Below are 26,239 nucleotides of genomic sequence, written 5' to 3' on the forward strand. Positions count from 1 at the left end.
TATCCAGCCTCGTGCCTGATGTTCCGTGGAGCTCTCTAGAATTCTTGGTCCATATATCCATGGAACAAGCGTTTTCGCCAAAGTCTACCTACTTTGCTTTCGCGGCTTCAGAACGTCTTTGGATCTGGGTCGCAACAGAAGGGCGTTTGATAGGCGTGATTGAAAGCTGGGTGGATGTCACCACCTATGTGTTTGCATTCTCGGACGACGAGACACGCTTGGCCATTGTGGGTCAATCACACGACATCAGTGTTTTCTCTTTGGGAAATGGTATCACCTTACTCAGTGTTGTGTCCTTACCGGCATCGCTTCACAGAATTGACGACATTTTCCTATGTTTCACTGCACTGAAGCACGACCTTCAAGTACTTGTAGACGTGGAACAGATGCACGCCGACACTTTTGGTTCTGAATCTAGGCAAAGACTCGGGCGCAAAGTCATACTCGTACACTATCAGGCGAAGGACGGTAATACTTATAGTTCCGGGTCAGAAGAACTTTTATTTCATGGTCCTCATGCAGGGCTGAAAAGCTCGCCTCACCTCAAGCGCTTCTGCTGCGACTCCATTGAGACGGCTTCATCGGTGTCACGCACTATTGACCTTCAAGAACAATTTGCTGACAACATTCAATACGAAGCTGACTTGGCATCTCCGCCAGGTTCTATCATTGACACCAACACCTGGTCAGATGTAACGATTCACGAAGGTTGGCTTTACGTCGGCCGAAGACGAATCTGCTGGTTACCTGAAAGATATAGGCCATCTGGTGGAAGGTTATTTGTGTTTGCCAATCTGGTGATATGCGAAGTAGGAGAAACTGGTGTGGGCTGGGGCGACACAATGGCACGTCGCTGGATGGTATTGAGAGTCAAAGGAGTTGATGTTCACTACTACGACTACTAAAGCTATTATAAACACTATGTCATTGTACATTCAGCTGATAGTGGAGGAACGTGCGGAAAATGGCGAGCGACTCGTGGTTAAAGAACGACCACACATATTACTGAGGCGACACAGATGACCAGGAAGACGATGTGCGGACTTATTTCAAAGAATTCAGGACAAGACTCGCTGTTGCACTCGTTGCCGAAACCAGTCCGGGTTTCTCGTCGATACGATTGGAGGTTGGCGATGGAGAGGTTTGGGACTCTGGGATTAGCGTAAGGATACGCAATCAGCTACGGCACCGTCGGTCGTCCAAATATACGAAGCAACGAACTCAACTGAAGAGGATATCACATTCCGTGCAAAACTCAATTGAGAAGATCCAGATAAGGTCGATATCTGCTGAAATACTACTGACCAGCGTGTGGTCTGAATTTCCAGGGCGTCACAAAACTATTTTATATATCCATTGACAAATATTGGCTTTACCAATCGTAGTAATGAAACTCAGTATTCTTGAGATTTAATACCATAGACTTTGTTTTGAAAGCGTCCTCGTGCGTCTCTCTTACCCTCATTATTATCCTATCAGAAAACGCTGTAATTCCCCCATCAACTGGCCTATACTGTGGAGGTAGCCAGCAAACTCGTCGTGAGCCTACCCAAAGCCACCCTTGATCAACCATCACGTTTGACCAGCTACTAGTGTCGGCAGCGGCACTTTCGGGGCATGCACGATCCGCGGACAGCAGAGGAGGATTGGAGGTGTCGACATCGACATCGACTGAGTAAGAGACCCAATCGGAATCGGCAGTTTCTGGAAGTGTAGGTCCGCGGTATCTGAACCTCTTGATATGTGGTGAGCTCGACAGATTAGCGACTCGAAGGCTGCGTGGAACAATCCTTTGCGCTGCAGATAATGCTGAGCCGCTATCCTGACCTTTGTGATGCCATAAAGAGACCATGCCGGTAAGTGAACTTGAGACAAACATCAAGATATTGAGGTTGTAAGTGGCTCCAGCAAAAGACACGTAAAAGTCTTCAAGGCGAGTTGGTGTTGTTGGTATTGAAATGCAATTGAGAGGTGCCAAGGAATCCTCGAGGGAACAGATTGTGACGAACCCTGAATGGTCTAAGATTGCTATCCGAGTCTCGTCGTCTGAGAAGGAGACTGCATAGGGAAGTGTTCCAAATATGTTGTCGATCGCGCCAATCAAGATGCCGTCGCTACTCCGCCAGATGTGCAGGCACTCGGGAGTGACAAGGGCAAAATACGTAGATTTTGAGGAGAAGGTCTGCCTGTAAGCTGAGAACTGAGCATAGGCTTTGGTTAGATCAATTGTGACGTTGGACGCATTGGGAGATTTTAGTTCCTGAAGGCAGATCGTTCTTTTGACTGCGTCAACGTAGGCTAGGACATCCATGTCTCGAGAAATCGTGCAGGAAAACGTCGACGAGGTAGATAGTAGTCGCGGAACTGGGATAAAAGTTGTCTTCCACCCCGCCATTATGACCGTGGTTGGTTTGCCAATGATAGTTGCATCGTCTTCTGCCCTCGCAATGATGGCCTCTCTTCGGTCGGGCCGGCAGCGTAAAAGAAGGTAATCAATTTTGTCTGAACGCAGATGTTGCTCGGGGTTGGATGGATAGATTGTCTGAAGATATAGCAAGGAAAGGTCGACAATGAGTGTTTGGTTCCCATGAGTCTTTATAGCGGAAAGAAAGTGGCCATGTCCAGACTGCGATGTACGGTCAATCTGCCTGTCGGGGGTGTAGATGTAGTTACCCAGTAAGACAGCGTCCACTTCTCTCTTTGATGGGAGTGTTATGGACACAGTGTTCTGATCTGTGTCAGTGAAAGCAATAGAGCGATTGTTTACTGTATCGTGGTCGATATGTGTAATGTGCACGCCGTTTTTGTAAGCCCCACTATGACTGGCGTGCAGTGTTGCGTTGCGTTCGAGGCAGAAACTATGCCAGTGAAAAGTCAAAGGCCACTGTCGTTGAACGTGGACAGAGACGCATTGATTGGTAAGATCTAGGATATAGACGCTTCCACCTTGAGTAGCAATCATAATGATCTCCTTTCCGGAGAAGGCCAAGCTGTGTATGCTGCCGTTAACGAGGGAGGGGATTGAACATCGATGCCGCCATGATTCCGGCGTACTGCGGTCAAACACGTTGACAACAATGTCCAGAGCACCAAAGGTAGTTCCGCTTGCGATCATCCGGTCGTCAGGAGTGAAGGCACAAGCACTTTGTGCAATTACTGAAGTGGAATGATCATGGCACTGACTTGCGGACAAATCAACGACTGTATTAGACTTGGGATACCACAGAAAGATGCGGCCGTCACGGTACTGGCATGCGAGAACTGAGGAACTATGTGAAAAATTGACACGATCAGGGATCAGAGTCGAGCCAGGAGATGCAATGAATGCCCCAGTAGTCGTGTCCAGTAGCTTTAGACCGTTTCGCGACAAGGTGGCAATGACGCGACCGTCAGGAGATACTGTGATTGACAAGTACTCCCTGCTGTCAAAGCTGCGAATGACGTAGTCCCACCAATCTGCTAATCCAGCTTCGACTTCCACGGTGCTCTGGGATAAGACGTGGTTATAAACCACCCGAAGATAAACTTTGAGTGGGCACATGGGAAGGGCGGACTCGTAAATGTGCAAAGCTGAAATACTGATGGGCTCAAAAAACTGCGAGGCGAGCCTCCAGGCGCCGTAAAGTAGCTCCAGAGTGAGTTGTTGGTTGTTAAATGGCTCCCAGGTCTAGAGCTCAAATTAGAGCCACTCGCTAAATAAATAAGGAAGCTTACCGATATAGTCTTGTGGACATCTGCAAGACATGCCACAGCGGGCTGTAGGCACCCTAGAACGGACGAGATCTCTAAGAAATATAACAGCTGGTTTTCTATAAAATATATCACGAGGGAAAGAAGCTCTTCGTCAGGCCGGGTCCGTTGGAGATGATGTGACCAATAAAGACTCGCATAGCGTAAACCACCCGATATACATGCGTCGCGTCGTTGATCAAAATCTTCAATCTCAGTGTGAAGTTTGGAGGGGTCGCCAAGCTTGCAGATATCTTTCCTAAGCTCTCTTTGCATGAGTCGTAGACAGAAACAAAGCAGACGGCGATGCGAGTCGACTGGGTCAATGCAGAGGTCCTTGGATTGCGAGCCATCCGCGAGGTAATCTCGTAGCGAAGTGTGATATATCTTGACTGTCTCTGAGGATTCTATCGGAGGGAGATAAATGACAGCCGAGAGATGCATGATAAGTCTCCGAACATCGCCAGCGAACAGTCTGCATACTGAGGAGAGCGTGAGAGGCACGGCAAGCATGATGATGTCCGACAAGCACTCGACACCGGGCCGCCGGGCCTGAGCGTCGCAGTTGGAGAGGATATAGTGGTAGATGGAGCTGATATTTCCAAAGTCAGGGTCCAAAGAAGTATCGCCCCTGTACATAGCCAGGATGACGTTGAGAGAGGATATAGGATCTACGGCATCTTGAACAAGCCTAGAGAGCGTAGCAGCGATAATGAACTGTCCGTCAATCTGTGCGGAAAGCGTATTAAGATCACGCTCGGAGGGCCACGGTCCAGGGTGGACGAACTGAAGGTCGCGTCTGTCGTAAGCAGTCTGCAAGGATTCGTGAAGGAAGATTTTGACATCCTCAGTAGCGTCAAAGCTCTCGATGCGGAGCGTTGAGATCGATTGCGAAATGATCGAGCGGTTTGTGAGCGCCTCGAGGTGAGAGAGTGGCCTGCTCGTAAAGAGGATGGTGGAAACGGGTATTGTGGGATCACGGAGCAGCCCGTCGAGGATATGGACGAGGTCTTTCATCTGTTCGGCGTTTTCCGGTTCGCCTTCATCAGCGGCATCAAACACCATGGTCTTCTTCGGCACCCATACATGCTGGAGACTCCTCAACGGCTCAGCAACAAGCTTTTCAAACTGCTCGCGTCGGGACCTCTCACAAGAGAGTAGCTCAGGATCATTCTGGATGGCTTTAACGATCACTGCTTTGGCACGAGGGTGAGAAATGCCGATGCGGTATGCAATGGTGAGGAAGACACGGTCGGTGTTGCTCCTGGAGACATGTCGGCGTGAAAAGAAGAAAGTTGCGGCCAAGAGGCCTTTTTTGCGCAAGCGCTCTGATATGGAGTAGGCAACGCTTGATTTTCCTGAGCCTGACTCTCCGAAGAGCCAGAAAATCTGTGGCTCCTCTTGCGACAAGGACGTCTCCAATGTATTCAGGAGGTCGACTCGAGTCCCAGGAAGACACTGCAAGAAGGGACGGCCGTCATTACAGTCGTGCTCTGCCCCTCGAGCTATCTCAGTGGCCAGTCTCCGCCAGGTCTCTTCGTCCCTGCTGAATCCTGTTTTGACCGCAAAAATACAACGGGTTGGAACAGCGTTAATTGCAGAGAAAAACCGGCGTACCTGTCTCTGCCATTCAGTACCCTGGCCTAGATGGGGAAACAAAGGAAGGTACGCTTGATGTTTTAACAGCACTAGGTGAGCGGTTATTTGTAGGATGCTGGACTTTAAGCTTTAAGAGCCTCAGCCACAGGTTTCTACAGGAGCTTACCCACGCTGACAACGATTGATGCCAATTCCCCGAGAAACAGCATGTCTAAAAGTAAATAACCACAGGCTCTCTTCTCTATAGTGCCTACTATTTGCGCGCGCACAGGATTTTGAGAGTATAAATACACCTGTTACTCGTCGAGCCTATCATACCTTTGCTGTGTCTTCTATTCGTTTCTGCTCCGCCTCCAACGTCTGACGGGAAAACGGACTTCGCTTTCGGATCTCGGACCCGTAGAAGTAGAGGACCTGAAATAAATTCGTTAACACACAAAATAGCAACATTGCCCTAGTTATGGAGCATGAGAGAACGTACAAAGGGTATAGGCAGCATCACACAGGAGATGCAGCCGAACATTGTGTTAGCCCACTTGTACGTCATCTTTGTGAACATTTGCTCCGAGAAGAGGGGGAAGACCGTTGCGAGGAGGTTACCTGAAGATGCGTACGTACCGTCAGATGAACATCTCACGAGTGAGGCGGATAATACGTCGATAACGTACGCAATAAACTCTGGCCCGCCACTGCGGATGAGGCGTACATGCCGTAGCTACGCAGATATAAACAAGGTTCATAACAGAATGCATGAAGAATGGAACGGCGTACCAGTCTGCAAGATAGACAAAGACCACAAAGTACAGAATGTACGCTCCAGTCATGAAAATCTAGCGGGACGTGAGCAATCTAGAATGTGCACCGCACAGCCACCAACAGACATACCGTAAGAGCAATCAGAGGCACGATCCATGGCACACGAGAGTTGGCTGTCCAGGCCCACATGAAGACTCCAATGGGCAACAGGAAAGCTGCAGCCATAGCAAGGTACAGACGCGCCTCCTGACCTTTAGCATCAACATGTTTTCTGTGTTATGGATCAAACATGAGGCAATAGTGAAGAAGCTGCATGAAGGGAAGGCGTACCTGTACAATGTCTCTTGATACCTCGACGCGAAGAAGCCGAAGATACTACCCAAGCTGCAGAAGCTAAACATCAGCGAAATGTACTCTGGGGCGTTTCAAAGAGGATGCTTACGTGAGAGCTACGAATGCACTTCCAGTATCTCCGACGTTGAAGCCATAAAGACTTTGGAGCTCTGGAGATATGGACCTAGTGATAGCATAAAGGAACTCGAACACTGGCGCGATATAGAAACACTCACTCGATGAGACAGAATAGGACTCCCCAGGTGAATGCAATCCATAGCTACGTTGTCCTCGTCAGCTATAGAGAGTACTCGTAATTCAAAAGGGAGCTTACAGACATGACTTGCACCGTCGGCTCAGTGAATAACAAAACTGAAACCCTACATCAGTATGAACACGAAACTCTTGTTGTGGAGAACTGACACAAGGCCCTTGTCGAAGACACCCAAATAAGCTTTCTCAAATCCCTTGCATTGTCGCTGTCCTCGCTGCGTGCACGATAGCGGTCGCTGCCCGTCTCCTTGCGCATCTTGCGCGCAAGCTGAGCGGTGATGACGGCAACACGTGTTTCGCGCATGTAAACCACGACCAAGACAAAGTAGGCACCGCTGAAGCTGGCGTACCGTTCGTAGGTCAGATAGGTGTCGGAGATGACTACGAGATAGTGAAGGATTTACGTACATCACGCTCACCCATTGTATCCATCGCCACCCTAATTCGGGGTTTGCTTCAATCCACCCTGCGACTAAGGAGCCTAGTCCCAGCGATGAGACAACGGCAAAGGAGTACAGCGACATCGGAAGGCCGCGACTTTGTCCTAACCGTGAGTTCAACCCGATAGACTAGTGTTAGAAGGCTCTTACTCTTTAGATGACCAAATATCAGCTATGGTCCCAGTGACAACCGTAGCACCTGTAGAACCAAGGATCCAGCAAGAAGACGCGATACGATCATCATCGCAGCATTGGTTGATCTTCGGGTATAGAAGGCCCAACGGCGGTCAGCGTCAGAGAAGCGGGATCCAGAGAAAACGTTCTTACAATGCAGTCATCACCTGGCACAGTGTGTAAACCAGCGCACAGACGACGTATAGATACCGTCGGCCGAACTCCTCGCTCAACGGGGACGTGAAGAGTGGCACGATTGCGAAGCCAATAATGAACAAGCTAAGTCCAAGGGTAGCTTGAAACTGGGTGCAGTTTAGGTCGCGCATCATGGAATCGTTTCCCATGGCGAAGGCGGAAGACGATGTGGCTAACGAGAACCTTCAACATGAGACACGAAACGGGATGATTTGCCTGAATACATACAGACTAAGATGCTGAAGATACAGGCTGTAAAGGTAATCGTCCATTTCTTCTTCTTTGAGAATGTCAGAGGGTCTCTTGGGTCGCCCGGCTCAAAGTCGACCTGCGGGAAGGACTGGGTAAACCAATGAGCAGCTTCAAATAACAATTGATAAGAGTTACATAGATGACATCCTGGTCGTTCATCGTAACCGTGGTCGTCGCAGACTCCTTCCCTGGCCTTTTCTCCTGCGCGGCATTGATTCCGAAGGGTCCCATCCTGACGAGCAGTCGCAGATATAGATGTCGTGAATGGTCGTTACAGTAGGACCTCGCAGTGGAGGTAAGAGATGTTCGTCTTCGGACTGTCGGCTTAGTCACGATCCTCGATGCCCGCCTGCCCTCGCCGCGGAGTAGGCATGAAATAGGCTAACACGCGGACCCACCAGTGTAAGTAATGAGGAATGACATAGCAAGACAGGGTGGGAGGGAACATGCATAAGCTCTGTTCGGCCGATAGATTAAGGGTTGCCACCGTGCGGAGATGGTGCCGGTTCAATATTGATCAGGAGTTCTTTCGAATGCTTCCCATAGAGAAGCCTGTAAAGACATAGCTAAACTGGACTGGCGGCTGAATTGCCGACGATCGTAACAGAAACCAATTGATCAGGAACATCCATGACTGTTCAAACTTGCAAGTGGATGACCTTGAAACTCGAAGAAGAGAACGAAAAACGTGAGGGAGCCGGAATAATCCGCGGGCCGCCGGTGCGGTGCTTAGTCACGTTATAAAACCGAGTGAATTCAGAACTTTCATCAAGAACATGCCGAATATGAAAATAACTCAGAGTTTTACCGTGTTTTCTCACATTGTGCTGAAATCCTAGAGAAGCTTTATATTCAAGCAAGACCAGACACTGTTTGTTCCTGCTTAAATGTGATAGTCCGTTCGCAACGAACTAAATGTCATGGAAATGACTCTATCAGGTGTCCATTCCGTGTCAAGATACGTGCTCGGCGCATCTTCCGCGGGTCTGCATCTGAAACGAAGAAGAAAATCTCTAGTCATTAATGTTCTCCTCCGACCTCATGCCTTTATCGCTTCTATCCGTTTCCACTCTGCCTCTAATGTCTGGAGAGAGAACGGGATCCGTTGGCGGATCTGGAATCCGTGTAATAAAAGTACCTTGAGACACAAACACGGTAACGTTAGTTTCATCTTCCCAAGTGACACGTTTTGGGAACGTACAAAGGGTATGGGCACCATGAGGCTGACAATGCAGCCAAACCTGATGTTAGCGTACTTGTATGTCGTCTATTTGAACATCTGGGTTGCAAAGTGTATGTTAGGTGTGCTTACAGTAAGCAGGTAGGCGAGGGAGCCTCTGCAGTGTAATGGGATGGTCCATCGTTGTGGCTTTTAAAGTCTACACATTGCGTTCCAGAGGACTGACAGTGAAGTTATTAATATGTCAGGGAGGAAGGGAGTAATTCTGTAAAAAAACGTTCGGCCGAGACTTTGGAGGGAATCTTTGAGAGATTACTCAGGATGTTCAAACGGAGATCCTTATCTCTTATTTTCCATAGCATGTGAAACGATCTTTGATGATGAAAAGCGCACCGTGCATCAATTGAGTGTTTGAACGAGTTTTATGACCATTACTTCGGCCGAGAATGTTTCTCGACTAGCTGTAGCACCTGAGAGACTCGAAGACGTGCTGCGCTGGCGTGATGAGTAGGCGTTTCAAGCAAAGGCTTTAGAATTCAACAAAGCCAAACAACCGCTCCTCAGTCGGGCTTCGGCTTCTGCGCGTCTATATCCGGCTTATGTTTTCACCGCGTCATACCTCCCAGTTCCGCCAAATCCAATGCAGAAGGCAACTAGCCGCACGACTTTACAGCAATGATACCCGAGACCGTCTGCGCGTCGTCCTGCGGGAGACTGCTCAATCTGTCGCGGTAGTCACCACCGTGCTCCCTGACTCGGGCTCCAGCTCGCCATCATCATCAACGGCCAAGGCTCACCAAAACGTGCCAAGAGCCATTCACGGGGCAACACTCTCATCATTCTCCTCCATCGCCCTCGACCCACATCCCCTCGTCGCGTTCTCGCTCCGTGTTCCATCGCGCATGGCTGCCGCGCTCAACGCCCACCACACGGACGGCCCTACAAGCGCCAATACGTGCGCCGCGGACAACAGTGGAAGGAGCACACGTCCAGACTCGCTATCGCATGCGCACATGGTCATTAATGTCCTCTCCGCCTCGCAAGCGCACGTCGCCCAGCTGTTCGCGCGTCCAGACCTACACCCCCACCCGTTCGAGCATCCGCGCGTTGCGTGGTACACGTCCAAGGAAGGGCTGCCGGTCCTGAGGGACTCGATCGGAGCGCTGACGTGTCGGTTGGTCGGGCGGTCGTTGCCGCTTACTGAGATGGGTAGTAGGGAAGGCTTGGTTGGAGAGGAGATGCTGGGGCAAGGGGGCGTGCAGCAGGTGGAGGGCGGAAGTGGGCTTGCGTCGGAGCTGTTTATCGCGCAGGTGCTTCGTGTGGAGGAGTCGCTTTCTTCGGAGGAGTTTCCCGAAGACGATTTGCGGACGTTGCCTCTACTATATCATCGACGGCGGTACGGCACCGTGCAGGACCTATCTGGAGAACAAGATTACTCATAGACGACCATCCTCAGCCGCGACACGGTCGTAGATGTATGAGGTGCGAAAATCATAGCTAATAACTCTACATACAGATAGCATACTCTTGATGGTATTATAATGCGATGTTCAGTATCCAAAAGCAGACAGTCACTTCGCCCTTCAGACCCTCAAGCTCCCGAACAAGGCTGCCATATCTACATACCGTCGGCCACATTGTTCAACATACTTCCCCACCGTAGCCGCCATAGTCTCCAGGAATTCCCTACTTATCGGGTTTGCGAGCAGCCCGTCGATGGCATCTACAAGAACGGCAACCGCATCAGCTTCCGACACAAAGGGAAAAAAGGACAGCAAACACAACACTGACCCTTCCTCGCGCTGCCGGCCGCCGCAGCCTTAATCTTCCCCTCATCGAACAACGTCGCAAAGTACCGCAGCTGGTTATACAGCTCCGTATCGGAGTACTCAAAATGCACGCTCCCGCGACACTCCGGCTGCACGCACCGCCGGCCGTACACGCGCATCGAGCGCGTCCGGTTTCCGCACGTTGTGTCGTCGCACACCGTCCATCCCTCATAATACCGCGCGATGCACGCGCGGATCTGGACCTCGAGCTGCGTCTGCAAGCTTACCGTGCTCAGCGGTGCGCTACACGCGGGACAGGCCACGCCAGTCGGGCGAACGCATGCCTACGGAAAGAGGTCAGACTGAGAGCGTGGGGGTAGAGAGAAGCGCGAAACACGATGGGGCACGTACGTCGTCTTCCCAGAGCGGCGAGAACGCAAGCTGGCCTTGGCACCCGCGACACCGGACAAGGAAGGGGTTGGCGTCCCGGAACCGCTCAGCGTCGGTGATCTGCGAGTCGAGCGTCGCGAACGACGTCGTAGCCTCCCCAGCGGACGAGCTCCTAAACCGTGACGGGTCCAAGCCTGTGGTCATTGATCAGCACAGTTCTCATCCCCCTGCTACTATATCCTTGTCACGCACCAAGACACTCCGCAAGTCTCGCCCTGTCCGTGCCCTCAATCGGCTCACACAACCGCTCGATGGGCGGCAGAATCTGGTTCGCGAGGTAGTGGTCGTAGTCGATCTGCAGCTCCTTGGTGTCGGCGCGCCGTAGCTCGTCGGGGTGCTTCGCGCGCTCGGCCTGCGCCGTCTTGGAGCTGTCCTCGCCCGGCGCGACGCAGAAGATGTACGGGATGACGTCGCCCGCACGGGCGCTGCCGCCTTTCGCCTTGAGGCGGAGCGCGACATGCACGTGCGGGAGGGATTTGGCGTCCGGGTAGTCTTCTGGGTTTTTGCCGAGTCGCTGTTGGAAGAAAGAAAAAGTAAGTTAAGGTCGATGAGAGAATAAGAATGAACAGGTGTTACCTTGAAGATGATGAAGTCGTCGACTTTGATCTTCCCCGAGCGGACGTTCTCGCTGACACTAGTTAGATATTCATGGATCTGCTCGACGACGATCTCCGTTGCCTCTCCCGACAGAATCTGGTCCAGAACGTATCTGCGATCTCGTCAGTCACCCCATTCACCTCACATTTGTCGATGCAGACGACTTACTGCGAGACGTTCTTCGACAGCGCACAGTACTCTCTCCGCTTCATATCCAGACCCTTGATCTCCGTCGACGTCCGGCTGCCGTCCTCGACCTTGATTGCCGCGTACTTCTTCTTCTGGAGAAGCAGCAGGCGCGCAAACACGCCGTCGAGGTCGATCTCGAGCAGCCGGTAGCGGTCGTTGACCGCCTTCTTGAACTCGTTGGAGATCTTGAGCGCCTCGGAGAGCTCAGTCACGTTCGAGTTGACGAACACGGAGTCGGTGTCGCCGTATACGACCTGTGTGGCTCTGGTCAGCCGGAAGGTGGGGTAGTTTCATAGAAGGAGAGACGGACGTCGAGCTGGAGGCTTTCTGCGAGCTCGCGCGTGTGCGTCAGGATCTCGCGACCCTTGAACGTCGTCAGCGCGGCGAGCGGCCGGGCGTAGAATCGGGAGTACTCGAACCCGAGACAGCCGTACATACTGTTGGCCGTCAGCTTGAGCGCCTGCTGCTTGATGTCGTACTACGTTGCGAGATAAGTTAGCCACGAAAGTTGCGGGCAGGGTGAGTATCAGCAAGGGCAACGGACCTGGAGCAGCTTCGCCGGCGTCGCCGACTTGTCCTTCATGAGCGACTTGACCTGCCGTCGCCGGCTGACGAGCGTCGCAATAAGCCGGGGCAGCACGCCCTGCGCCACGTCGGACGACGGCGGCTCGGGGATCTTGTCGTCCGGGTCCTACAATCCATGTCAATCCCCAAACATCGCAAGGCACGGAAGGGAAGGGAAGAGCGCGAAAAAAAAAACATACATCCACCTGCCGCTCGACCGTCGTAAAGTCAATATTGTACTCCTGAATGATACTCGGGTACAGCGAGTTAAAGTCCATGACGAGGATGAACTTGTCCCACAGTCCGCGCTTGGGCTCGAACACGAGACCGCCCTTGTACTTGTCGCGCTTCGCCTTGCTCGCCTTCCCCCCGCCACCGCCGCCTGCTGCATTCCCGCCCTCCTCGTCGGCCTCGTCGGGTTCGGGCTCGGGCTTGACCTTCTTGCCGTACGTCTTGTCCGGGCATATGTACTTGAGCCTATGGAACTCGTGCAGCAGAATATACTCGTTGCGCTCCGCGCGCCCGCCATTAAGCGTCTTGTTCCTGCCGCCAAATCACGCGTCAGCCTCCAAACGCACATTTCCAGTTTCGCACATGAAAAAAAATTCCCGAAAATGATGTACCAACCATGCGTTCCCTGCGAGATTCGTGAGCTGCCGCGTGAGCGGCAGAATCTGCACCTTGCTCGCGATCGCCATCTGGTAGTGCGCGTCGAGCTCGCAGTGCCGCACGAACGTCATGAGCATGTCCGGCGCGGACACCGCGCTGTCGAAGTAGGACGCCGTGTCGTCCGGGTCGATGTCCTGCCGGTCCGACTTGAGGTGCGTCTTGCACATCTCCGTCAGGGACCACGTCGTCGATGCGATCATGCTCTGTCATCGCAACATCAGCGTCTTACGTCTTGGGGGCAACAAAGCGAGTGGTGGAGAGGGAGGGACGTACCCGCGCGCCGTCGCTGGCGAGGTCACACAGCATCCGGCCGTTCAGGAAGCGCATGTTGGTGCCCTGTCGGCCGATGTTGGGCCACTTGTTGCGTCTGAACCTGCTCAGCCGTGACCAGTGGTCGGCCTTGAGGTCCCGCATGCGCGTGAGGAGCACGTCGAGCGAGACGCCGAGGAAGTCGTGGCCGACGATGACGTCCGGGTCTGACTTGTAGAGCGTGACTAGTCAGAATCGGTCACGGCGTCAGTAATAGATTGAGGTCATGAGTAGATGAAGTACTCACCAAGGAGGTTGTTGAGCAGCGTTCGCTCGTTCAACATGGGTGAAATGAGACCACGTTTATTTGCTTTCGCCTGCGCTTCGAACTTGGGTGGGAAACGCTCGAGCGGACGGACGAAGGTGTGGACGGAGCAAGGGAGTTGCTCAGGTGGCGTAGGATCATCCAGGACAACTACACGAAATCTGTGAGCAACCTGCACGTAACCGATGGAACAGAGGGCACACACCATCCCGCCATATCCGACTTGTCACACAAACGATCTCGCGCTTGTTCTCCTTGTGGTTGACGACGGTGCGCACGGTCATGCTCATGATCGTGAGCGGCGGAGGCTCGGGAGCACCATCGCCCATTGGAGTGACGTCCTTGGGGTCTGAGACGCTCGCTTCGAGTTTACACCAGGATATCTGGGAAGCTTATATTTGAGTGGCGGAAATCACGATTTATATGAGGACAACGCACCCCTTTGTTCTCCACGACGGCGTTGCGGACGTTAAGCCAGCAAGGACCCATGATCTTGCGCTTGAGGACAAAGAGCTCGAACGCGCTCGTATTTGTGCCAAAGATACGCGCGATGTTGGGAGACTGCGCGTCCATGGGCACCTGGTGCGGATCTATACGCCGCGCAGCATCAGCGGCCCACGATTCGAGACACAACAGAAAACCCATCACGCACCCTCAAACGGATATAGCACCTTCAACCACTCCGCCTCCTTCGGCACATCCTTCTCGTCGAACGCGTAGCTCCTCCGCACCCACTTGGCCTTGAAGCTCTTGATATCCAGCCGTTGCCTGATCCTGTCAAAGTCGCCGTACACGTCCGCCCTGCTCGGAGGGTGCTCCGTCTCCTGCAGCGAGACCTCGCCATCCTCGTCCTCGACCTGCTCGACGCGCAGCTGGCGCGGGAGCACGTAGAGGTTGCGCTGCAGCCCTTCGATGGAGAGGCACGCGGAGGCCCAGGCGCCGGTGGTCCTGTCCTTGACCTTGCCGGTGAGGAAGAGCTTGCCGGAGAGCTCGAGGAAGTCGAGCCAGAAGAAGGGGAGCGTGCCGTCTTCGGCGAGCGCGTTGATGGTATTCTTGGATGAGGACGAAGTGGCGGCGGCACTGGTGGAGCCGAGGACGTCGTCCGAGGTTACGGTGAGCGAGTCGTACACGGAGAGCCAGGACGGCGGGCCGGTGTCTTTCTCTTCTTTCTTCACTTTCGCGTGGCCGTTCGCGGCGGGCGGGAGCTTGACGGCCACGGGCTCCTTCTTGACGACGGGTTTGATGTCCTCGAGGTCGTCGTCCGCCACATCCATGAACGCCTCCATGTCGACGTCCATGATGTCGTCGGCATCGCTATGCACGTCGAGCTTGCCCATCTTTCTCATCTCCGGGACGATGCTCGCGGATCCGTCGGCGTAGCGCGCCTTCTTCTTGGGGCTCATTACGTCGTTCAGGTCGGGCTCAAAGTCGCTCGACGGGGCGCCCGAGGCAAAGCCGTCGTCGGGGATACCATCCGACGAGAATCCGGGGTCAATCCCATACGAGGTAGACCGGTTGCGGTACGGGGCGGGCGACGAGCGATCGGGGTCGTCCTCGGGCGGAGGAGAGGGCTTGCGTTTTCTGGTTTTCTTGGGCGCTGGTCTGGACCTGATCGGAGCGCTCTCCAAGTCACCGAGGAGGTTGTTCATGAAGTCGTCTTCCTGCTCGGCCGGGACGGCGGGTCGGTACGCATTGATCGAGGCGGACTGCATCTCGGGAGGGGCCTTGGGCTTCGCTCGGGGCTTTACCTGCTCCTTTTTAGCTTTCTTCGCCGCTGAAGAGCATATAAGCGTGATGTAGAAGCCAAATAATGTAGCCACGCACCTTTCTTGCGCGCGTACTGCTCCTGCTCATCCTCCTCCTCGTCTTCCTCCCCACCTGCCCAGTCGTCCATGCCGTTGTCCATGTATCCGTCGACACCATCATCTACCACAAAGTCGTCCTTCTGCAGCCTTCCTTTGACGATCTTCTTGTACTGGTCCTCGTTGACCTCATCGTATATCGTGTCGTCTTCCTCGGACTGGAGAGGCGCGTCAGACCGCGTTGAAGTGGGTGATAAACGGGCTATAACGCACCTTCCACTTCCTGCTCCCGCCTTCTCGAATGCGCTTGTACTCTGCGAGTTTGTCAGCCGCGTTCTTTGGGCGTCTGGAACGGTCAGCCATGGTTGTTGAGCGATAGAGATGCGGGATAATGACACACGGAGTACACGCGCCACAGACGCGTTACGCGCTTTCGAACTCCGCAAGGTCACAAAATAATGCAGGAAAAGTAAACAATTTATTGACTTTGTCATTCTTACCGCGTCCTCAGCTTTCCTCCATCACTTCACTATGCTGCCCTCAAATCTCTGCCGCTCCCTCCGCACCCAGTTCGCTCCTGCTTTCCGGGGGACTTCACAGCGCCGAAGCCCAATTGCGCCCCTGTTGGCCCAGTACCAGCGGAGAGAAGCAATCCGCTTCAACTCTTCGTCTTCCAAGCCACCTTCAGACCAGCCAGCAGCAGAAGCCAGCTCTTCGCTCTCAGTGTCCTCATCTGAACCAGTAAAGATTGACCCACTAGAGCCTCGGTACTCTATGACGTTCACCTGCACCGCCGAAGATTGTGACCGTCATCGCTCAACACACACGTTTACCAAGCGGGCGTACCAAACGGGTATCGTTATCATTCAGTGTCCTGGATGTCAAAATAGGTGAGCAGGCGCCTGATTCAATGCATTTGACAAAGCTAACGTGTATATAGGCACTTGATTGCTGACAACCTCGGCTGGTTCAAGGACAGTACAGAAGAGGGGAAGCTGAGCAACATTGAGGACATACTGAAGGCTCGGGGGGAACAAGTACGGCGAGGAACCATTGGTGGGGATGGTGTGGTCGAGTATGCGGACTAGGTAGGCCTCCGCTCTTGTGTTACTATCTCTGCTCCCAAACTGGCGTCTACCCATCGTCGCCCCAGCCAGTTGATCATCATTCCTCGACCTTGCATTCTATATAGGCATACCTTATATATTCATAGTTATAGACCATATTACCGTTACGATGCTTAATGATAGTACGCCACTCTCACTCAATGTCCAAAGGCTCGGATTACAGCCCCCCTCAGACGCAGCCAGTGCTCGGATTTTTGGATCTCACGGTATGCGGTAGCGTCTCGTCAAAGCCGCCCAACGCCGATCTCTCACTTCCTTCGCAGGGCGCGACGAGCGGACATTTTGTTTCCGCACTCGGCACATCGGAGGATAGTCCGATATGGGTGTTCATGGGTACAACGTACGAGTCATGGGCGCCATCTTTCGTCTCTACCACTCTGGTCTCTGCATAGCAAGGGCTTGGGATAGGGCAAAGTGGTACGTCAAGTCGATTCTCGGGGCCTCCTTGTTTTAAACTAGAGGCCCAGGTAACTGCGTTGGTGTCGTATTGTCATGGGTGCTGTGGAAGAGATAGAACGCGGTGCGCCGCAGAACACTCTAGCGCCCGAGAAGACGACTACTGATGTATCTAAACACGAAGGATTTTATGTGAGCCTTGTTCTGTTCTATGAATACTGCGCTTCCTGGCTCACCACGCTCGCGTGCCAGGTCGAATTCGCAGAGGGAGACTCGAGAGACCCAGCACAGTACACGCGCTTCAGGAAATGGTGCATCACCCTCACGGCCTGCGCCTTCTCCGGGATGACAGGTACGCCCCCCTCACACCACCATGGTCTCAAGAACGACAATCAACGCCTCCTGAACTCCAAATCTCCACCCAGCCGCCACCTCAGCGTCCTTCTCAATGGGCATCACATCCATGATCCGCGACCTGCGCTGCACCCAGTTCGAGGCGACCCTCGCATCCGCCATCTTCCTCCTCTTCGTCGCCATCGTGCCCCTCTTCACGTCCTCGTTCAGCGAGGAGTTCGGGCGCAAGCCCGTGTACCTCGCCACTGCGCTCTTCGTGTTCGTGTTCCACATCGTCACCGCGACGGCGCCCAGCATCCAGGTCGTGGTCTTTGCGCGCGCGATGAGCGGTGCGTTTGGGTCGACGGGGGCGACGTTGGTGGGCGGGAGTGTCGCTGATTTGTGGTTGCCGCATGAGTGCGTCTGGTGGGCTGCGGTTGTGGAACGGGACTGACATCGTCGTAGGAGAGGTTTTCCTATGTCGGCGTTTGCTGGGGCATCGATAGCGTCTACAGGGCTCGGTCCGGTCATTGGGGGATTCATCGAGGCCAATCCGCACCTAGAGTGGAGGTGGATACAGTGGGTACACGCTATGTACGTCTCTCTTTCCATTCCCTTTCTCTCTTCACCGTCATGCGCAATGTACTCATTTCCACTTTAGCGTCGCGGGCGTCTATGTCCTCGTAGTCCTCTTCGTGATGAAGGAGACTCGATCCGCGGTTATCTTGCGCAGACTAGCCAAGAAGAAGCGCAAGGAGACCGGCGATCAGCGGTATATCTCAAGGGCGGAAGAGCAGAAACAGAGTCTGCGGACGATGATCTGGATCTCGTGCACCCGGCCGCTTTGTACGTTCTTGACTGGCTCGTTTGCTAGCACGCTAACGATCTCGGCTGTGTCACAGACTTCCTCGGAACGGAGCCGCTGGTGATCACGTTTGCCGTGGGTCGTCTGGTCTTGAAGGCATATATCCAAATGAACACTGACGTTCGCCCCGCTAGCTCTACATATTCTTCGTCTGGGGCGTGCTCTTCTGCCTCATCGAGTGCGTCTCCCCTGCACCATTTCCGCCTCCGGCATCACTGACCATCCGCTTCGCTCAGCTCTGTCTCGCACACCTTCGAAACGACCTACGGCTTCGACGTCAGCCAAACCGCCACCGTATACCTCTCTCTTTTGTAAGCCTCCCGCACCTACGGTCACTACAAGCCACGCTGACACCACACGAAACAAACAGCATCGGCACCGTCCTCGGGTTCTTCGCGAACATGTACCAGGACGTGCTCTACAGGTACCCTCCACCGCCTGAAACCGCCGACGCCTTCTCACAGCCGACTGGCACCATAGAAAATACGTGCACCGCAAAGGCCCGGAGGCGCGCCTGTACATCGCGTGCGTCGCGGCGCTCGCGATCCCGACGGGCATGTTCATCTTCGCGTGGACATCGTCGCCCCGGATACACTGGGTCGTGCCCGCCGTCGGGCTTATGGTGCGTGGTCGTGGACGCGCGTAGATGGTGGGGGAGGCTCACTGTGGTGCAATGTGTTTCGGTGCAATGCAGATATTCATGTTCGCGGCGTACGTGGCCTACCTGGTCGTTTTTCTCTATCTCGCCGACTGGTAAGCTTCAGTTTTGTATGATTGGTTGGTTGGTGTGGGGATGCCGTTTACGCACGCGTTTATAACCCATACAGCTACGGGACGTTCGCCTCGTCCGCCAATGCAGGACAGAGCCTGTGCAGTACGTCTGATCTGCTCCCTTAAACTTTCATTGCCTTCCTGCGCTCCGTGGGTGCTAATACGACGCATCGCAGGAAACTTCGGGGGCTTCGTGTTCCCGTTGTTCTCCCAGAAGATGTACAACACTCTGACGTACCGGTGGTCCAACACGCTGTTCGGGTTTATCGGTGTCGTCATGGTTCCCATTCCTTTTGTGAGTCCCTCTCCGAATTCAAGGCGTTGTTGACGTCAGGACTGATGTATCTTCATGGTCCCAACGTAGGTTTTATATAGATATGGCGCGGTATTGCGCAGACACAGTGCTGCGTCCAGGAAGATTCTCGAGGCCGAGGCAGCCAAATCGTGAATGACGACGATTTGAGAGACGATCTAACGATATACATGATTACTTTGTTCATTCCTTTTACACTGGGTATACATATACATCCACGATATCACGTTGCTTATTCTAATCTGCTCAGAATGGGAATACGTCCGCATTCACTGTGATCGTCCAACATTGCTACAGCACTCAACCCGGCCCGTTCACCTGCTCGAGGCGAAACCTTGAGTAAGCTCTCTTGCACCAAAGAATCTCCTTGCACGACGAACCATGTAAGGGCGTTTGAGAACCTGCCCAAGCCCACCCATGCGTTTCATCACGCTCCTCATCGCCTCGAGCGACCTGTGGACCATACAACGTACCAAGCACCTGAAGCGCCTCCTCCATCCCGTCCGCTCCGCAAGTCTGATGCTGTGGGCACCTCCTTCACAGCAGGTGACTTGCGTTCAATGGCAGATAGCAAGACGGCTCTATCGTAGACTCACATGTACTCTTTTGGCGAGCCGCAAAACGAGTGCCGCTTGCTGCTCATGCTCATACTCTTGGAATTGGGCTCGGGCAGTATCGGAGACCAAGCTGGGAGGTGTTCTTCAGGGTCCGCTATAAGCTTGTGCTGGGCGTCCACAGCGATGGTGCTGTCCGTATTCTCTTGGCTACTGGGGAGCGTCTTGGATTGACAGCCGCCAGCGCTGCCGAGTTTGAAGTCATTCTCGAGGTTCGAAGGAGCCATGAAGCTGAATTTTGAAGCATCGTTGTACTGGCAGACAGTGAGAGGATAATGGCTGCTCGAGGTGACTCCCATATGCCTCTTACGCGGTTCGCAGTGTTCGTCTTCCAGTGATATACGCGACAGGCAAGCTCTGTCCGCTCGTCCTGCCAGTCGTCCGTGCACGAGTGACTGGGAGCCCTCGTACTTTCGTATGGCTACTAGTCGACCGTGACGTTGGTCTCTTCCTGCATCCCTCCCCCCAGAACGACAATATGGGTTCTCAGTCGTTCTGATGGTGCAGACTTCCGCACCGGTGGATATGGAATATTCGTAGATGTCTCCCGTGGAAGAATGTTTCTCGGACTGGGCACGGGGGCGCTTGGGAAGGGGGTTGGTGTAGGTGTAGGTGTGGGCAGATGGAACTGTGATCCCCTCTGTTGGTGGTTCCTTGAGTGTTACTGGGTATCGGACACGATCCACCTGTGGAAAGCCATCGTTTGTCGGCCTTTGGACGCCTTGACGTTGCTTGCTGCAGACCTACTGCCTTTGGTTCCATGATTGGCCTCGACGTTGACATGCGGCGCCGTGCCGTCGCGACCCGAACTCATGCGGCGGTGAAGGCGAAGGCGTTGAAATAGTTGCTTCAAACTGGGGCCCATATCTGAGCGGATAATAATACTGCGAGTCCGAGGGAAAGTGGTAGAGGATTAAGAGTGAAGTAGACATTAAGCGAAACAGATGTCGGATTTCTACGTTTTCTCAGATATCGGCAGCTCAAGCGTCTTAACGGAAGGCACACTAAACGCAAATGCACGAGGTCCTTTTGTCGACGAGCTGACCTCTGCTGAGTCGAAGTCCAACGTTCAGATTCCGCTCTATTGTTTCCCCACTCACAGAACAGACCACCACTTAATGAAAAAGAGCCTCGCTGACCACAGAGTGATAGTTTACGACGCCATGTCAATTATCATTCATTTTGATACAATTAGTCCTGGATACGTGTTACGCTGCCAAGGTCCATAGAGCAAAGCGACGAGGCCACAGCCCATCAGCACAGATATTGTTATAATCGAACAAGAAACATCAATCAGGTCCAAGCCTTCCGTCGTATGCTCACGCGCCCATCACACCGCCGAACAAAGGCCCTCGTAACCCTAGTCGGATCGCCGTACACCATCCCTTTCGCCAGCGCGCCTTTAGTCTCAGTCGGAAAAAACGTGCTCCACGAGACGGTGCGCAGAGAGCGCAGCTGAACCGCCATCGCCAGGCTCGCCTCCAGCTCGCGCATGCGGACCTCGGGCACGGAGACGAGAATGTGGCAGACGGGACAGCGGTCGGGCGTGTGCGGCGTGGCGGGGTCGAGCTCGGTGTCCTCGTAGCTGAGGTGGATTTCGTCCTCCTCGTCTCCCGTGTAGTGGATTTGCCGGCGGGCAGTCGACGGGTCCGCGTCGTCCTGGCTCAGAGTCGTCCCGATTTTGCCTAGAGGCCGGTTGAATGGGTCTCGCCCGCGGAGGAGGAAGCGGAAGGTCTGTTGTCCGTGTTCGTGGTCGAGGTGGCGGTCGATCATCGTCTCGTCGGAGAGGAAGACGCCGAGATGGAGGTCAGTTAGTTTAGTGAGCGTCTTGAGGGCTTTAGCGTATTCGTCCTGCAAAGCCGAATGAGATGTATCATGCATATATGCGCACGGATTTTAGAGTCTGAAACAAACCGTCATCACAGCTATGCTCGCGTAGTAGTTGGGGATAGGCGAATGCACGACGGCGGTCGTGCTTTCCGTGAAGCAGTGCCAGCAGCAAGAGACGTCGAGTCCTTCGGTGCAGCTGACGCTCAGAGTAACGAGAGATGGACAAGACGAGGCAACAGAGAAAAGAGCAGCCGAGTCGACTCGGCTGAGGTTAGTCAGAGTGAGGGAAGACAAGTGCAAGAGAGTCGCGTGAGAGGAACCGGGGGTAAAGATACGGTTGACGCGACTTTGCTGGGTTGCACGCCCTTCAGATTCGAAAGAGATGCAGAGAGAACGTAAGCAGGTAAAGTGCTGCAAGTAGAGCTGTGAATCGAAGAGAACGGAAGAGCTTGTTTTTAGAGTCCTATCTTCGCATCAGCCAGAACCGCCCGCGCGCCATCGTCACCAAAAATTCCAGCAGGCACATAGACCCACCTGACCAATCCCAGGCCGACATCGTCCAGATTGCCTCTTGCCTGAGAGCCCTCAAGCAGAGAGAGGTGAAGGCTGACAACAGAGAACATGTAGTTTGCAGAGATTGTCAGGTCACGAAAGAAAACGCGTAGAGCAGCCTCGCGGAGCTGAAAAGACGCCAGAGAAAGCGCAGCAATGGTAGGAAAAGTAGGAGCAGACTCGAAGAAAAGAGTGATGATATGAAGCAATATCTCAGAAGGAAGCGTCTTTGGTCTCGTCAGTACTTTGGCGTCGATAACCTTCGCGTCGTCCGGCTCCTCTGGCTGGGGAGAGGTGAATGTGTGGGTATATGCACTGGAAAACTCGGACGAGGGAGAAGAAGGGGAAATGTAAGCATCATCGGAGCTCAAGGAGATGAAGAGAGAAGGTGAATTTTGTCGTCTCATCTGAGCACCATAAACGAGAGGTGATCGGTGAGGGTGAAGAAAGAAACTCGAGAGGATTCAAAGAGCGCGTCGCCACGTGGCATCGCTAACCAATCGGGGAAAGCCATGACGTTTACCCCGCGCGCCGGACTTTGCTAAGCTGGAGACGCGTCTTGCTTCTTGCTCCTGACCACAATCTACGTCGGACCCTACGCGACACCCTTGACCTTTTTACACCTCATCTAACGCGTCTTGCTTACCGCTAGGTCCACGCACGCTGCGCTCACTCTCATGGCGTCAGCGGCAGCCAAAAAGCCTAGAATGAACCCGGTGCACGCGCTCCAGGTCCGCGCGTTCCTTAATGCGGCCGAGGACGTGGACGCCGAGCCGGACACGATCGAGGACCTCCTCGCGGACTTGCACGAGGACGACGAAGACGCCGAGGAAGGTGAGGACGAAGAAGAAGAGCTAGAAGAAGAACCGTCCAATGGAAGAAAACGCACTGCGGACGCGCTCGCAGTGGAAGAGGAAGCGGCCGAGGAGCGGGACCTCGACATGCCCGTGCACGAGAGCCATCGCGGTGATGATGCCTGCGGAAGCGAGGACGAGGATGAGGAGTCCGATATCGAGATTGAGGCGGACACGTTGCAGAGAATGGAAGAGGAAGGTGAATTGCTAAAGTGCTCATAAGCTTTCATAGGCCCCTCGAGACCCTGTGTGCGGAACATTAACCTCAAGGCGCTGCGTCGGCGCCTCCGAAGCATCCATTTCGTTTTCACTACGTGTAAGCGTGGCTGAGATGGTTGCTAACGTCACTGCATTTACAGCTGCACAGGCATGGACGAAAGACGAGGTCAGGAAGATGATGCATCACCTCAAAGAACGCGGTGTGTGATATTTCAACCGTCAAGAGAATAGCTTCTCACTACTCTCCGAATTTGTATCAGGAATGTCTTCGTTCATCAAGGAATACGTCGTCGTGCAGAACATACCCGTCCCGAAACTGCTTCTCGCGTTCGGCATCGTCTTGGTAGGTCCACTCACCTAATCCACTTAATTACCTGTAACCGCGGCACACCGGCAGTGCGACGAGCTGCGGCACAAACGCCTCAAGACGCTGCTCTACTTCCTGCGCGTGGCCATTTCGCGGGAGTAAGTACCCTCCTTCCCACTCTTCACACGTTACAGCGTCGCCGGGGGCGACTCCTCAGCCATGCTTTTTTGCTTTTGCTTGCGGAAACGTCGACAGGCTGCACCTGCGCGAGAAGCTGCCGCAGTACAACACCGTCGCGGACGCCGTCGCGCTCCTCCGCAACTCGAGGCGCATCGTCGTTCTCACAGGCGCTGGGATCAGTGGGTTTCTTTCGAGTCGATACGTGTACTGTGTGCGGACACGCTGCTGACGGTGCTGCTGCTGTGCTGCAGGTGTTTCCTGTGGGATACCTGACTTCCGGTCGCGCGACGGGCTGTACGCCTCGTTGAAGGAGAAGGGCGAGTACGAGTTGGACGACCCTCAGCAGATGTGAGTCCGCTGTCAATAATCAGATTCGGACACAAAGTTATTGATGGGTCCGTTCAGGTTCGATATACAGTACTTTAAAGAAAATCCAGCCGGTGCGAATGTCCTTGCCCTTTTCTTGCCGCTGATGCTGACACCTTTGGATTGCGTGCTATGAGCAGTATTTTAGTGAGTGTACATATATAGTCTCCGTCTGTTTCTAACCAAGTTATTCCAGCTCTTTCGCTAGGTACGTGTGCGTCCGTGATACAAGTTTGTCAGACCGATAAGTACCGTCGCAGTCAAATATATCCTTCCAACTTTATACCCTCGCCATGCCACCGCTTTATCAAAGTCATAGAAGACAAAGGCAAGGTCCGGCTCCCTCCCTCCCCTCCCCCTCACATTCCCTCTTCTAACTTCTATGCAATACACCCACTCCCCCAGCTCCTCCGCGTAAGCACCCCTCCTCCCTCACCCCGCATGACACATAACACCACCACCCCCACTCTAACCACGCACCACGCACCACGCACGAACACAGAACTACACGCAAAACATCGACACGCTCGAGACGCGCGCGGGGATCGAGCGCGTGCTGCAGTGCCACGGCTCGTTCCGGACCGCGTCGTGCACCGTGTGCCGGCGGCGCGTGCCCGGCGCCGGGATCGAGCCGGCGATTATGGCGCGGCGGGTGCCGTACTGCACCTTGTGCGCGGGGGACCGCGAGTGGGCGGAGGTGCATAGGGCGGTTGCGGCGGCGAAGAGGGAGAGGGAGAGGAGGAGGGCGGATAGGGCGAGGGGGAGGGGGAAGGGGAAGAGGAGGGCGAGGAAGGAGTGGGAGGAGTCTAGCGATGAGGAGGAGGAGGAGGAGGATATGCCGGTGGGGGTTATGAAGGTGAGCGGTGTGCGTTTGCCGTGTTATGCGTTAGTGGTGTGACGTTTTGTTCGAAGCCGGACATCACGTTCTTCGGCGAGAAGCTGACGGACGATTTCGACCACGCGCTCCTCGCCGACCGGGAGACGGTCGACCTGCTGCTCGTCATCGGCACGTCGCTCAAGGTGTCGCCCGTCTCCGAGATTCTGTGTGCGTATCTCTCGCTATGACCTCTTCCACCTTCAATGTACTCGCTAACGGCGCAAACGGCGCAAAGCCCACCTACCGCACTCCGTCCCACAGATCCTCATCAACAAGACACCCGTCCGGCACATCAACCCAGACGTACGCCCTCTCCCCTCTCCCACCCCACCCCCCAATCACCCCAAGAAAGACACTAACACACAAAACCTCCGCCCGTCTTCCACACACAGATCGTCCTCCTAGGCAACGCAGACGCCGTCGTGCAGCACCTCTGCGCCGAGCTCGGCTGGGACCTTCCGCCGCCGCCTGCGCCATCGGGCACGCACAAAGCCCAGGGCCAGGACCAGGGGAACCTAGGTAGTATGCTCAGCCCACCCCAGCCACCCATTGCGAACCTGCGCAACTCGAAGCGGCCGTCGTCATCGTCGGACGACCCCACGGAGGCAGATGCGGGAGTGGGGGCGGGGCGGGCGCCGCCCGTGCGCGCGGGGAACACGTATGTCGTTCTTCGTCTCTCCGCTCGTGGTGATGCTGTGAATGGCTTTCTAACTGCGACTGTGGCCGCTAAGGCATATATGGCTATTCGAAGGCGCCGAGGGCGGGGCATGGGTAGACGCGATGGTCGAGAAGCGCAGAAAGGAGCAGGATTCAGAACAGAAGCAGCCTGAGAATGGGAATGGGAAGAGGGTCGAGGAGGCGCAGGGTGCATCCACAACAGCACCAGTCGCACAGACGCAGGGGGACGAGCCTCCGGCGAAGAAGCTGCGCACTAGTTGACCATGCTTGCATCTACATTTACATAATGTTCTTAGAAGTAGGACGCGAAGAGACCATTTTAAAATCAGAGTCTGCTATGAGGCTCGCTGAACGTCGACGTCCATAACGACTCTCAGTGTCAAGCCAAACTGTGCGTTTTCACGCGTGCATC

General features: G+C 54.2%; 8 protein-coding genes across 8 annotated transcripts; 3 read left to right on the forward strand and 5 right to left on the reverse strand.

The window, feature by feature from the left end:
- Positions 1–4,815: 4,815 nt before the first annotated feature.
- CONPUDRAFT_30640 (uncharacterized protein) lies at positions 4,816–5,229 on the reverse strand (the record flags this gene model as incomplete). The annotated part of the gene is made up of 1 exon (XM_007772209.1): positions 4,816–5,229. A coding segment is annotated over one exon (414 nt), but the record flags the coding sequence as incomplete, so codon positions are not given.
- Positions 5,230–5,640: 411 nt separating this feature from the next.
- On the reverse strand, positions 5,641–7,982 carry CONPUDRAFT_91366 (MFS general substrate transporter; the record flags this gene model as incomplete). The annotated part of the gene is made up of 15 exons (XM_007772579.1): positions 5,641–5,742; positions 5,810–5,928; positions 5,997–6,043; positions 6,100–6,158; positions 6,214–6,355; positions 6,415–6,468; positions 6,527–6,601; positions 6,654–6,697; positions 6,752–6,789; positions 6,841–7,031; positions 7,099–7,227; positions 7,281–7,329; positions 7,498–7,671; positions 7,728–7,827; positions 7,887–7,982. The coding sequence occupies 15 exons, from the start codon at positions 7,980–7,982 to the stop codon at positions 5,641–5,643; spliced, it is 1,419 nt and encodes a 472-aa protein (XP_007770769.1).
- Positions 7,983–9,671: 1,689 nt separating this feature from the next.
- CONPUDRAFT_126817 (uncharacterized protein) lies at positions 9,672–15,908 on the reverse strand (the record flags this gene model as incomplete). Its single annotated transcript, XM_007772580.1, has 18 exons — positions 9,672–10,654; positions 10,723–11,044; positions 11,112–11,284; positions 11,343–11,664; positions 11,727–11,859; positions 11,916–12,190; positions 12,247–12,414; positions 12,481–12,627; positions 12,701–13,043; positions 13,128–13,372; positions 13,443–13,663; positions 13,726–13,893; positions 13,949–14,126; positions 14,182–14,333; positions 14,396–15,174; positions 15,256–15,505; positions 15,568–15,763; positions 15,819–15,908. 18 exons carry the CDS (start codon positions 15,906–15,908, stop codon positions 10,515–10,517), a joined length of 4,302 nt encoding a protein of 1,433 aa, XP_007770770.1. The 3' UTR covers positions 9,672–10,514.
- A 148-nt stretch (positions 15,909–16,056) lies between these two features.
- On the forward strand, positions 16,057–16,803 carry CONPUDRAFT_138263 (zf-DNL-domain-containing protein). Its single transcript, XM_007772581.1, has 2 exons — positions 16,057–16,435; positions 16,486–16,803. Exons 1-2 carry the CDS (start codon positions 16,077–16,079, stop codon positions 16,631–16,633), a joined length of 507 nt encoding a protein of 168 aa, XP_007770771.1. The 5' UTR covers positions 16,057–16,076; the 3' UTR covers positions 16,634–16,803.
- A 183-nt stretch (positions 16,804–16,986) lies between these two features.
- Positions 16,987–19,580, forward strand: CONPUDRAFT_126821 (MFS general substrate transporter). Its single transcript, XM_007772582.1, has 15 exons — positions 16,987–17,089; positions 17,140–17,260; positions 17,321–17,420; positions 17,494–17,818; positions 17,867–17,995; positions 18,063–18,247; positions 18,304–18,341; positions 18,401–18,444; positions 18,503–18,577; positions 18,637–18,690; positions 18,747–18,888; positions 18,961–19,019; positions 19,094–19,140; positions 19,214–19,332; positions 19,402–19,580. The coding sequence occupies exons 2-15, from the start codon at positions 17,165–17,167 to the stop codon at positions 19,483–19,485; spliced, it is 1,497 nt and encodes a 498-aa protein (XP_007770772.1). The 5' UTR covers positions 16,987–17,089; positions 17,140–17,164; the 3' UTR covers positions 19,486–19,580.
- A 70-nt stretch (positions 19,581–19,650) lies between these two features.
- CONPUDRAFT_155730 (uncharacterized protein) lies at positions 19,651–20,726 on the reverse strand (the record flags this gene model as incomplete). Its single annotated transcript, XM_007772583.1, has 6 exons — positions 19,651–19,668; positions 19,731–19,803; positions 19,947–20,218; positions 20,275–20,385; positions 20,474–20,650; positions 20,712–20,726. 6 exons carry the CDS (start codon positions 20,724–20,726, stop codon positions 19,651–19,653), a joined length of 666 nt encoding a protein of 221 aa, XP_007770773.1.
- A 531-nt stretch (positions 20,727–21,257) lies between these two features.
- CONPUDRAFT_155731 (uncharacterized protein) lies at positions 21,258–22,753 on the reverse strand (the record flags this gene model as incomplete). The annotated part of the gene is made up of 3 exons (XM_007772584.1): positions 21,258–21,815; positions 21,879–22,059; positions 22,329–22,753. 3 exons carry the CDS (start codon positions 22,751–22,753, stop codon positions 21,258–21,260), a joined length of 1,164 nt encoding a protein of 387 aa, XP_007770774.1.
- A 300-nt stretch (positions 22,754–23,053) lies between these two features.
- Positions 23,054–26,088, forward strand: CONPUDRAFT_59317 (DHS-like NAD/FAD-binding domain-containing protein; the record flags this gene model as incomplete). The annotated part of the gene is made up of 15 exons (XM_007772252.1): positions 23,054–23,399; positions 23,560–23,619; positions 23,680–23,762; positions 23,817–23,884; positions 23,982–24,085; positions 24,158–24,254; positions 24,312–24,354; positions 24,522–24,605; positions 24,678–24,686; positions 24,775–24,959; positions 25,017–25,128; positions 25,185–25,317; positions 25,385–25,452; positions 25,542–25,807; positions 25,881–26,088. 15 exons carry the CDS (start codon positions 23,054–23,056, stop codon positions 26,086–26,088), a joined length of 1,866 nt encoding a protein of 621 aa, XP_007770442.1.
- Between the last annotated feature and the right edge of the window lie 151 nt (positions 26,089–26,239).

This window comes from Coniophora puteana (assembly GCF_000271625.1).
Source record: "Coniophora puteana RWD-64-598 SS2 unplaced genomic scaffold CONPUscaffold_9, whole genome shotgun sequence".
Classification (NCBI taxonomy): domain Eukaryota; kingdom Fungi; phylum Basidiomycota; class Agaricomycetes; order Boletales; family Coniophoraceae; genus Coniophora; species Coniophora puteana.

What these genes read in the sequence shown, in the direction of transcription:
- CONPUDRAFT_138263 (XM_007772581.1), top strand. Translation starts at nt 16,077, where the DNA reads ATGCTGCCCTCAAATCTCTGCCGCTCCCTCCGCACCCAGTTCGCTCCT. An exon ending in TGTCCTGGATGTCAAAATAG is followed by an intron (nt 16,436 to 16,485) that starts GTGAGCAGGCGC and finishes ACGTGTATATAG; the next exon opens with GCACTTGATTGCTGACAACC.
- CONPUDRAFT_126821 (XM_007772582.1), top strand. Translation starts at nt 17,165, where the DNA reads ATGGGTGCTGTGGAAGAGATAGAACGCGGTGCGCCGCAGAACACTCTA. An exon ending in TACCAGGACGTGCTCTACAG is followed by an intron (nt 18,691 to 18,746) that starts GTACCCTCCACC and finishes CTGGCACCATAG; the next exon opens with AAAATACGTGCACCGCAAAG. An exon ending in TGCCCGCCGTCGGGCTTATG is followed by an intron (nt 18,889 to 18,960) that starts GTGCGTGGTCGT and finishes GGTGCAATGCAG; the next exon opens with ATATTCATGTTCGCGGCGTA.